The sequence below is a fragment of the Nyctibius grandis genome, chromosome 11, assembly GCF_013368605.1.
Source record: "Nyctibius grandis isolate bNycGra1 chromosome 11, bNycGra1.pri, whole genome shotgun sequence".
NCBI classification, from domain to species: domain Eukaryota; kingdom Metazoa; phylum Chordata; class Aves; order Nyctibiiformes; family Nyctibiidae; genus Nyctibius; species Nyctibius grandis.
Window position 1 is genome coordinate 10591391 of NC_090668.1, and position 12460 is coordinate 10603850.

General features: G+C 37.2%; 1 protein-coding gene across 2 annotated transcripts in view; it reads right to left on the reverse strand.

Annotated features, from left to right (window-relative positions):
• The window catches only part of ENTREP2 (endosomal transmembrane epsin interactor 2), a 122928-nt gene that overhangs the window by 9255 nt on the left and 101213 nt on the right, over positions 1–12460 (reverse strand). For both annotated transcript variants that reach the window (XM_068410400.1, XM_068410399.1), the window contains exons 6-8: positions 9451–9611; positions 8693–8828; positions 1936–2011 (exon numbers count right to left, since the gene is read on the reverse strand). In XM_068410400.1, the coding sequence (XP_068266501.1) occupies positions 1936–2011; positions 8693–8828; positions 9451–9611 (373 nt within the window). The remainder of the gene's footprint in view (positions 1–1935; positions 2012–8692; positions 8829–9450; positions 9612–12460) is intronic.

Consider the following 12460-nt stretch of genomic DNA (forward strand, 5'->3'; position numbering starts at 1 on the left):
CAGCTCAGCAGCCTCTGATGCTCTTTTTTGCATAACAGCTGTTGCTAACCATATTGATGAGACAAATGTATTTTAACTGTTTTGTTCAGGAACAGAAAAATAGGATCTTTGAGTGAATTAGAGAACGTTTGTTAAGTGCTCCCACGTTTTGGGGTCTAGGAAGCAGAAAGCTTTCTACACTACAGAGAAATTAACTATCAAAACGAAAATCAAATATTCATGAGGTTGGATTTTATGAAGGACGTGTTCTTCTTACAACAACTGTTTTCTTTTGGGGCTTCCAGGAAATACATTTGTAACATAAGGCAATCATAAGACTGCCAAAAAGGACATAATAATCACTAATGGCAATACATCTATAAATCTACATTACGCTAAAAATGCATCATATGCACTGTTTATTATATGTTAGGTGCAAAGCTGCAGTGGTTTATTGGACCATTTATAATTGTGATGAGTCCCCACACATTTTTTTACCTAGTTAGATGATTCTTTGCAACACATTCCCATAATTCAGGCTTTGAAATATCTTATAAAGTTTGTATGGATAAATGAAGGCATCCAGTTTGTGCCTGTCTTCAGAGCACAGATCCTCACTGTCCAAACTCTCTCTGGTTTGATTCGATTTAATTGGTAACTAGAGTGTGGTTGGTTGTACCATTTGCTACCTGGACTCAAGCGGCTTAACCTGTATTTACAGCTTCTTAGTATTCTACTCTTCCACTGGTATGGTTTTTCTGGTAACACAGACAGCAGGAGGAGGGGCCTGAAGCAGATGAGAAGCAATCACTGTTCAAAAGATGTGAACAGTGAAACGTAACTGATTTTACATGAATAAAACATGCCCGAGGACCTTCCTAGGTCCCTTTCATGTGCGCACAGCACAATATGTAATGTCAAAGCCCTGGCTTGAGAGCTGCTCTATTGCTGCCCACTAGTCAAAACTCTAGCACTGGCCTTAAAATTTAGACTTTCATATGTGGATGTGAAGTCCAAATGTACTTATGAACTTCGGGAACTAGCTCTGTAGACACAGTCCTTGTTAACAGCGGCACTTGAAAACTAGTCACCTTCAGCTGTCACACTCCATTGCAGTTGTCAAACACCAGGGTCTTAAAAAAAATAATAATTAACAGTTGTTTAAGGTGACCACTGGTAGCTCTAGAAACTTTCTTCACAGAACAGATACTCCTCTCTTATCTGTTAGGCTGCAAGTCCCATTCTGGATGCTAGGCAAGAGAGGAATGTTTCTGTTTCTTGGACCACTCTGCCACCACCTCTCTGCCCCGTAAGTGTACTACCTGAGAACTCCTGCCAGTCTACTCATTAATACAATATGAATATGATGTGGGAAAAGTATTTAATAGAAGTTATACTAAAATAATTATTTCATACAAACTGCTCAACATCTCATGATCCACTGAGGCTGTAATGTTTAAAAAAAGTCATCCATATCAACGGCCATGGTGAGGAGGCCTATTCTAGTAACTTTTAAACTTTAAACAAACAGGCTCTGCGCTGTTACTCCTCTACTTGCATTCACATCATCTACGCTTCAGGCAGCAAGCTTCCTATTCAGGCTTCTGGAAGCCATGCAGGAAACTACTTACGGAGAAGGCGTGTGGACTGATATCAGGAAGGCACCCATCGTTGCTGACAACGAGGAACAAAACCGCCAGTTATGTGCATGACTCTTGAAAGAGAACTGACAGTTACCATATCTGCCTCAAAGGGCTTTACAGAGCATGCTTTGGGGAGCAAGACTCTCCTCTGCATTTCCAGCCACATCAGTTTATGAGTGTGAAAAGGTGGTTCTTGCCATGAACAACCTGAAAGCAAATCCTTCTTTCTCCATTGGGAAGGGCAGAAGAGAAGGAAAAGTCACTCAAAAATTCTACTACATCTTTCTCAAGTAGACAAACACAATGCTATTACCTTGTGTGCTGAAGTCCAGGGTCACGTTCCTCTCACCCACGCTTGATTCGGATACTTGCTGATCAGTACCAGTGACCTAAATGAAAATTGCTTAATGAAACAGCACATTAATCTGCAATTTACCAAAAAAAAAAGTATAGCGCTGATGATCTTAAGAACACACCTGACAATGTGAAATAACAATCGTATGAGCTGCTATTCAGAGTGAAAGCTATTTAAAGATAGAGTATTTTACAATGTCTTTGGGTCAGGAACAAATGCAAGGCAAAGGAACGTGCTTAAAGCATTTTTCTTTTTTTCCAGAATCTACAAGCTAAATTGATCTTGAATTCACAGGCAGCTGGGGCTTCAGGCCCACATTACAAAACTTAATGTCTGCAATGCTCAAAACTAATGGTTTTATTACAAGCAATCTCTTTTTCTACAGTCTGCATTTTTCCATATTCTACTTTTTTTCCCCACCACGTTGTATCACCCTAAAATAGGACAGAGAACAGCAGACACTATAAAAACAAGCACAAGAGCAGTATTTCCCTTTGATTATTTGCTGAGATGTTAACACCTGATGTATTTTTAAGACCTATAACATCACTGCCACCCAACGTGGCCGATGCAGGCTGCTCTCCAGCCGATCAGAGATCGCTGAAGGGAGAGAATACTAGGACTTGCCTGTTTTCTGAAAGGATGGATCTAAGTGGGTAACTTCCCTTCACTTTTGAGAATCATGTGAACAAAATACAGAATCAGTCCGGCTGGAAAGACTTGACCCATAAACACATGAAATGTAGGAAATTTTCTTTCTGCTCATTTTAATAGACTTTGGATTGGGCCTTGTTGCCAATCTCATTACGGTTTTAGCAGTTCTTTGTGAACATGATTATTAAAAAAAAAGGTTCCAATAAATACCTGGTAATAATAAATGAGAAAAATATAAAAAGAAAAGTCGAAAGGAATGAGACTGACACCATCTTTAGCAGAAAGCATCATATCTGCTTCTGTCTGTAGGGCCACAATTAAGTAGTGAAAGCTTATTACGGTTGGTGACAGAATATAGAAATAACCATCAGTCATCTCTGCGAAAACCTTTTTGTCAAGAGCTTAATTTGTATCTAGCCTTCTAAAAAATTGAATGCGACACTATTACTCTGAAGCTATTAAGGAAAGAGCTTCCAGTGCACATGCCAGTGTAGATTAATGCACACATACATATGCATAACTTACTGTGCTCGCTAATTTTTTTCATATCTATCTGTCTCTCTAGCCATAGCTCACTATGATCAAGTGATGAGGAAACTTTTTCTGATACAATTTAGTTTTTAAAAGTGATTTTAAGTGTAAGGGTTAGTGAATACAACTCTAAACAAAGAACAGTACCAGAAATACTTTAACTTAACAACAGATGGATAAAGAACTGGGAAGCAAAGGTGAAAATCACTCATATTTTTAAACAATTTGCTTGGAAATCTCTTAAAGGATCTTTCTTTATTTAAGCAGAATAACGCATCTGTGGTAAAAAAAAAATGGTGGTGGCACTCTGAGTTGCAGATCGTTCCTGGGAACTAACTGCGGAACTGCTGGGAACTAACTGGAAAAGAAGTATTCTCAAATGCTCTTTGTTGCTGAAGAAAATTCAATCAGACTAACTACATTTTGGAAGAAATAATGTAAGGTTTCAAGGGTGTTTGTTTCTTTTTCAAAATCTAGGGGTTCTTTTTAAATCTGTGTGGTTTCACAAACTCTTAATCATTGACAGGAAAATACCTGCTGAGTATTTGTGCTGAAACATTTACTGACCTTCTACATTCTCCCAGTCACCTGGCAGATGTAGTGACATTATCTAGTACCTATAAAATGGCCTAATATGGATAAAATGAGTTACATGCAAGGCTGAGGTTTTGGCAAACGTGTACTAGTGAAAGAGAACCATCTGTAGCTTTGATCTAGTAAATTTAAAATAATAACATTATTATATAGCATACAAAGCAAACTTAAGGCTTGTGAATAAAGCTGGCTTAGCAGTTCTTGAAATCAAAATACTGCATCTCTCTCAAAAAACACATTCTATTTTACAGGCACAATACATACATATATTGTATTTACATACCTTAGTTTCCTATTACACAAACATTTCTATATTATGACAGTTCAATCTTCATGTCCCTTTTTTAGTCCTCTCCTTAGTTTGCCAAAGGGAACAATTATAGCATTAACAGAACTTTTTGACCTGGGAATAAGACAGCTAAGCTCATTTGACACAAGCCACAGAGCAGCTATCAGTACTCTGCTTTGCATCTCATTGGAACAGAGCTTGCACAGAACACACCACGGACCCAAGGTGTATTGCAACATGGGCGGGAGCCAAACTATTTTACCTTGTGGGTAGGTGTTAGTATTGAGAGTCTTTCAGCTCACTTAGGGTAAGGACTCACATTTTACTCTGGGAAACTACAGAGAGGAACTGCTCTCAGCACTCTCCTCCATGCAATGAGATTTGTATCAGCCTTTCACGGCCTTTGGAATTCAGAGGGACACAAAGGCTCATCCACCGCACATTGCACCCCTTCTCAGGCTCTGCCTCAATCTCAGAGGCTGAAAACCTTGCAGCAACATACCTAAAGACATGGGGCTGCACAAACAAGATAACGTTCTTAGAGGTGACTTGTCACTATGTGAATCAAAGGACATGGCCTCTCAGCTTAACTTCTGGATGCCTGCTTATATACTGCAGACTGTATTATATTATAGTTTTCTCTAATTACAAATGCTGGAAATTAAAAAAAAACAAAATGACAAACCCCACAACCAAGCCCCAACAATATGACAAATAGATGGGACAAATTTACACACACAGACATTGCTTCTGGAGACCAAATGGAAGACTGTGAATATTCCCCTCTATATAAAATCTGCCACATGAAGAACAGCACTCATCAGCTTTAAGGTTTACGTCTTAAGGGCCTCATTGATAACTAGCATCCTTAACAGCAGAAAAATGAGAGATATAAAGATTTTGGGCATGCAGAAGAAATCAGGGATATAATTTGAATTTTGGTTTCTTCTCCTAGTTTTTTAAGTATTTAGCCATAATTTGCAAAACACAAGCCATTTAAACTTATCTGATCAATGTGTTATTTTTTCCTTTTCCTTTCCTTGTTCTTTCTCCATTCACAAGAAAAATTGCTGAATGTATTTTGTATGCATTTGGAATTGATTAACCTTCTTGCTTGTGGGAAGGAGAACCACGGTTTTAATTGTAGGAGATAACACTGACTATTTTCAGTCAGGTCGATTTTGGTTTGCACAGGGATGGCATGTGGTTTCATACAGGTTCCTGCACAGCCTAGGGTAACAAAACCTTATTGACTTGCACATCCTCAGCCATAAAGCTGGTAAAGACAGTCACTAAGCTATCAATAGGAAAAGGAAAGAAAAAACATGCTTTTAACAAGCCTGCACAGCCTACAGGTTAGTAAACCTTATAAAACAGCCACTGGTATAATTCACTCAGAACCCTGATCTGTTTGTTCTTGTCTTTTCTATATCCTCGTCAACACTTTCCATGGAAAACAGTGTGAAAAACACTTTTTTTCATAGTCATAAAATGGGAATTCTTAATCAGTACAGATGACAACAGCAATTTTTACTTAGATGCAACCACTTAAATTAGCACTGACATTTGTTGTCCATGAAACACATGAAATAGAGTCTAATTTGATACAATTTAATAAAATTCTAAGGACCTCAATCCATTTAAAAACAAACAAAACTTATTGCTTGATGCTCAGTAAGAGGTTTTACAATTATGACATTATTACATAACGGTTTCCTGAAGCACTTCTGTAGCTAAAGCTCTGCCATGATTTCCATTGCAAAGTCTGCCTTTGAGGGGTCTACAAATCTAGTTATTTCAGTTCATACTGTACTGCAGCTTGGTGCATATTATATGGGAGCATTCGCACCATGTAAGAATTTAGGACTCCCTTTTGTTCCTCTTGTAGACCTAAAACTGTCTTAGACTTTGGCTCTATTCCTCCATTTACAGATTGACTGGGACATTGACTGCAAAAAAATACATTAGGGCTTTTGTTGTCAAGAAAAGCACATGGCTACGAAGTCGCTGCGTAGGCTTTAGCTAGCGTGCCCATGTACTTCACTTCTGATACTCAGCACCTGCTGTTATTTTGGTCTCTGAACCAGCAACTATCAGGCACATATAAACTCGCTCCTGGTGAGAAACTATATAATTATCACCATTCAGAAATTAAAATCACCACTCACATTTTCACTTGTGATTAGAACAAACACTCTGGAACCCAGGTGGCCAGAGATGAATAGGCAAGGCACTGACACTGACCCCAGATGCCAAAAAATAACAGTCAATACATCTACTTATTAAAGCTCATGCTCTTCTTGCAAGAGCATGACTTTGCTGCTTTAAATTATGTCTTGTTAAATTACACTTTTGTAATATGCTGGTGCTATTGTGCTGCTGGATGTTGATGCTCGTGCAAAGTGCAATCCAGTTACAAGATTACTCAAAGTGATTTTGTGCTTAAATATAAACAGACACTTTTCTAAACCTTACTTAGTACTACATACAAATTCTTATCACAGATATGATCCTTCTCCTTCCCCGCAAACCGTGTATAATTCATATCGCTTTTGCCAATTTTTTTTTAATCACTGAAAAATATCAACTCCTCCAGGACTTGCAGGTTCCTCTGAGTTACGGTAAAGGAAAAAGGATGGAACTTGAATACAAAATATTTTAGAAAGCAGATGGCCTTGGAAACTCCGATTTTGCTCTTCAGAAAAGAACTTCACTCACAAGCAGTTTATACCAATTGATTTTATTATAGACAAATAAATCAAAGGTAGTGCAATGTTTGGCCTGTTTATCGTGGCAGGTGGTGGAGGGTATGATACAATGCAAGGATTAGAAGAGTTGTCAGAAGCTGCTTTGTCAGTCATAGAAGTTGCAAAGTTAGGCATATCTTGGAGATTTTATTTGCATTTTTGGTGGGGACTGCGCATCTCAACGTTCTTTTTTTCTCAGACACTTGTCTTATTAATTGTCTTAATAATCTTCTTGTGTATAACAGCAAAACTTTATATAATTTCTTTAGTTTTGTGGTTCCAGTTGTGGTTTCCCTCAATGTGAAAAAAATCACTAGCAAACTCTTCAATGTTATGTTTTGGGGAAATGCAAAGTAGTCCCTTCTGTAATGTGGAGGCAATTTGGCAGCTTGAACACACACATGTCCGCAGTGCGCTATTAACAACTGATAAGCAACATCTAGAATGTTTGACTCCTTAAGTTTTACTGAAGCCTGCAAGAAACTACAGTTTCTAAAAGCAATTTTAAGTATTTTCCTATTTGTGACAGCTGATTCAATTATCACAAATCACTTCAAGCAAAACTTTGCTCAAATTAGCTTTGGCTGTACATGCAGTACATTATAATTCTAGTTTCAGCTGAGCTGACACAGTATAGTAAAAATAAGGCAAAAAGTGCAATGTAAATATTTGTCTGAAGTATACTGGATACTTTCTCAAAGTTCAGAATAAAGGGGTTATGCGCTCTCAGGAGTCACTGTTTCTGCCATGTAACAGCAGAAGTTATTAAAAGCTGTAACAGCCAAAAGTATAAGCCATAGATAGAGAACTGCTCATTGTCATTTCATAGGAAGAACATGCCCCTATCCGTTTATCATTCAAACCTTTGCTTTGTGTGGTTTCTTACCAGCTAACATAACACTGAAGCAAGAAGCAGTTTCTAGCACTTTGTTGCCTGATAGGAGCCTATTTATGGAGGCTGTATCTTACAACTACTGAAGCACAAATTTGGCAGAGTTCAAGGCACCCTGTCAAGACTAAAGCATACCATGGTAAGAACCTATACTATTACCAGATGCTCCCAGTACTTTTCCAGAACATGATCTGAAATATGACATAAGTGGGGGACTTTATTTATCTGAGGTTATTTACAGAGATTTTTGTAGGTATTTTCAAGTACGTGTTCTACCTACACATAGTTTAAAATGGGAATTTGTAATTAGCTTGGCTCAGACCACACGCAGAGCAAAACCAAATGTCCCATTAGCTCTATGCTATATACCCATATACACAAACACATAGAAGTTATTAGCGTTACCTGTCACAAGACACACATTTATCTTTTTCGTTATTAAACCTACACTGTTGTACTGAGCTCCAACTAAAAGTAGTATATTAAAGTGAGGCAAATACACCATCATCAGTAGTTGGAATAAAAAATATTTTACAACTGTAGGGGGTTTTAAGAAAATAAAACCTGCTTCCTAATCAAGATTTCTTATTACCTGTAGAAATCAAGAAGTGTAATCTCATTTTAAAACAACATTATCCTTTTCAAATAAGAAAAAACACTGTGCTTCGGTAATTCCAATCCATTCTTCTAGGTTTTTGTTATTGACAGTCCAGTATCATACAACTTTTAAATGGATAACAACAGCTGAAATATTACCACTCACATAAGCATTTGCCCAAACATGCACAAGAACATAAGGAAAACACACATTAAGTAAAATTTGTTAGTTAAATCCTTTTAAAGAGAATGATCTGAAAATGTGTTTAAAGAATATAAATATTTTCTAATGGTTGTTCCCTCAAAGTACAATTAACTCCTAAATTATTTTAGATCATTAAATTTATCTAAAATTGTTTCGCATCATGAAAATTTGAAGACTACGTAAAGAATTTCCTTTGGTTTTCTTACCTGACTGGCAGGCGTCTCTCCAATCACTGCCTCATAAGGAGGGGGCAGCTCAGCTGGATACAGCATTCCTGGGCTGTTAATGGTTACTTCATATAAAGCACTGAATGGGGAATGAGGAAAGTCCAAATGGAGACCTCTGTTTAAAAACACAAACAAGCAAACTTAATTATTAAGAAATTGCATTGGATTTATTTGGCAAACTATTACCTACACCACAGTGATGTAGAGCATTCTCTGAATTCAAAGCCAATATACTACAAAGATTATATTGAAGAAATTTACTAGACAGCCAAAAGGAAGCCCCCATTCACAGGGTAGCTTTAAAAATTGTATTTCATTTTGGATGCCAGCCATCTCTACCAGACTGTTTTGCAGTCATTAATGTCCTTCACTACTCCACAATAATACACATCAACTGCAAGGATTTCCTTAGAAAATTAAATCTCATATTCAACTTCAAGTGTATAACGTTAACAACTGTGAAAGGATTACCTATAAGCTGATGTCTGCTTTAAGTTCAGATATGGTTATCCTTGACTTAGCTAAGTTCAATCACTTCTCTATTACAGCAGTGCTTTAACACACAAATATTTCCAGGTGCATCCTAACAAGTTTGCAAAAAATGTATGTAATCTCTCCAGAAAAGAAGCACCTAATGTAAGTGAAGGACATTACTTGGCTTCCTATTCTTTGAAAGAGCTTCATAGCCTGTAGCTCAGAACTATGCGATAACTGTAACTACAGGGAAGAAGAATCACCTCTGCGCCTCTATCACTGGTGTGCAGGTATATTCTGGTGGGTAGTAGGGTGGAGGCGGTACTGGTGGTATGAACTCATCAAAGTCCAAGGTTTGATGCAGGATAGTTCCATGTGGAGTCATGCAGTCAGGATTGGTAGAATGTGGCCTCTGTGGCAGAAACTGAAAAGGAACAGGTCAGGTTCCTTCAAATGGTAGAAACATCATCACCAATAATAAAAATTATCATAAAAGGTCAGTATTAGCAACCCTGACCAATACCCCATTTCATTAACATCCAGACTGAAATGAAAGAGACACTTCTGAAAGCATAAGAATACTTGAGATCAGTGAGAAGCTGAGTCAAAATGCCGAAATATAACACAAGTTTTTACTAAAGAGGCCCGTGCCTCAAACTCAGTCACTCTTAGGATGCAGAACATAGACATTTGAAATTAAATAGCTTTTCAAGAAATACTTATACCTTGTAATACAATTTTATTATAGCACTACATAATCAGCTGTATTTTAATAACTGATGAACAATAGATACAACTACTAAAATAACTATTTGCATGTTTTCCTTTCCAATCTGAAATGCCTTGTGCTCACAGAGAAAAATAATCAACCCCACTCCCCCACAAAAAACCCCAAATAAAACAAACTAGAAACAAGCTACCACACATTCATTAAATTTTGAATAAGAAAACTACAAATATCCCACCTATTTTTCACTTTCAAGAAAAGGACCATTTATAACTATTCTTTATTATTCTTGTAAAATAAAATATTCTTAATAGGCACTTGTCATCTGGTGATACAGACGCTGCACACTTAAATATGGTACAAAGGTTTTCAATACTGGTATGAAAGTAAGACAGACATTTATTCCATATAAACATCTCAAAACCAAAAAGAAAATAACCACACTGAATAATAAAAAGTAATAATACTGAGAACTACTGTCAACATTTGTGACAGGAATATAATCAGCTTCTAGCATAGCTGTGATATCAAGAAGCCATTCTGATACCTTCGATATCAGAAACACTGTAACTTAACAAGTCTTCTAGCAAAGGCTTAAACTACTTCAAGATCAAATATGGGCCATTCTGCAGATCCCATGGAGCCCAGCCACCTTGACCTGGCTTTATATGGTCCCCATGGAGAAAAGAGGATCAAAAGACAATCCAAAACCACAGAAGAAGTCTTTGTTCTCCAGGCAAGCCTCTGCTGTCATACCACTTTTCTTGGATCAGTAGATGACTTGGTCTTGCCTTTTAAAACAAGTGAGCTAAGAAGATTTGCTGAAGGCACACTTCTTTTTTACACTAGAACAAGCGAATATATGTCTTTGTAATGTTGTCTCATTACATTATTATTTGTTTAAATCCATGATAAAGACTTAAGAAGCAGTGAAATAAAAGGGAAAATGCTTATGCTTAGGAGATCCAGCAAATAGAAAGTAAATTACCTTCATTTTTAATGTCACAGTTTTATATTTTTCACTTTTTCAAATTTAATTTGGTGCAGTTATGCTGAATTTACATTGCCATAGAAATTATATTGGTCTTTGATATTTAAAAGGCCGAGTTACATCTTGATTCTACTAAATACACTCTACGCACGATGTTTCAAAGGTCAAAGCTGTAATAGTGGAACACAACAGAGGGTCAGGAGGACCAATTTCAATTGTTTGTGAAAATGAACTATTAGTTGCTTACTAATTGTCTCTCTAGAGGTATCTCCACAAGTAACTATTAAATAAACAACCTCCTCTGCAGAATATGTTATATCATTATATCTTACAACCGATCAAGGACTTTCAGCCATTGTAGTCTGATAACGATACAGGAATAAAAGACATGACATCTACTTGATTACTCTTCGTTACATAAAATATCTGATGCGCTTAAGCACTCTCTTTCATGAGAGATGTGATGCTGTTGTCCTGAGTACAATCAGACATTTCTACTGGTTTGTCTTACAGAATAAAAATACATTTTTTCAGTCATTTGGTTTAATTCACCTGATCTTTCAACAGCCATTTCCCAAACTGTACCATTACATTAATATTAACTGTTAAACACCCAGCTTCTGCCCTAAGTGATGCAATCATCAGCAGTCATCAGTCTGCTACCATCCCAAATACACTGAAGAATCTTTTAGGAAAAAAGGAAACAAGACAAACTTCAACTTAGTGACCTAAAAATGGTATAAAAATTTATAATAATGAAGACAAGTATCTGTATACTCTGGCTCACATTTTGTACCCTGCTTGATTCCACCAAACTCAAGACTACGCTCATTTTCCTAGTAGAGTTGATAATTTGGGTCGTTTTTACAGTCTGGAAACAAAACCATTTTCCTGTACAACTTTCTTTACCTCCTCCCAGACTATCTCCCTATACTGCCACGGAACCCAAGCTTTGGTTTGCACCAGAGAACGTGTAGCTCCATCCCTTCAGTTCTCGAGTTCCCTGGAGCTTGTTTCATTCAGCCAGATATAGGGAGCGATACTCTTAACACTCCTCAGAACAAGGCACTTAGACACACAGCACTTTTACAGCGAGTGAACTCAGCATACGTTTTGTGGGATGTGACAGAAAGGAAAGGTTTTACACAGGGTAGAAGGCTGTGGCTGTGGTTCAAGAAGGAAAAGACCTAATGTTAGATGCAGTTCAGTTTAACAACAGAATCATTTGCATCCCTTTCAAGAACCTTTACTGTTAATACAAAACATGGCAACAAACTCTGTGTGACCAACGCTGAAAATGAGTGGCAAAACAGACATGAAAGATGCACATATTTGGGGTGTTTGTTTATAAACAACAGTTTACCTGTGTGATATCATCCTGCTGGAAGGCACAGAAATTAAATTGAAAAAGGCTGTAAGAGGGAGACTAGCAGGAAATGAAACAATAGCAAATATAAGGGACTATCACAAAGTACAGACATCCTTGAGAAAACAATCAGAAAAATATTAAGTGGGAATTAAATAACATCTTATTCCATAGTACCCTATCTACTGA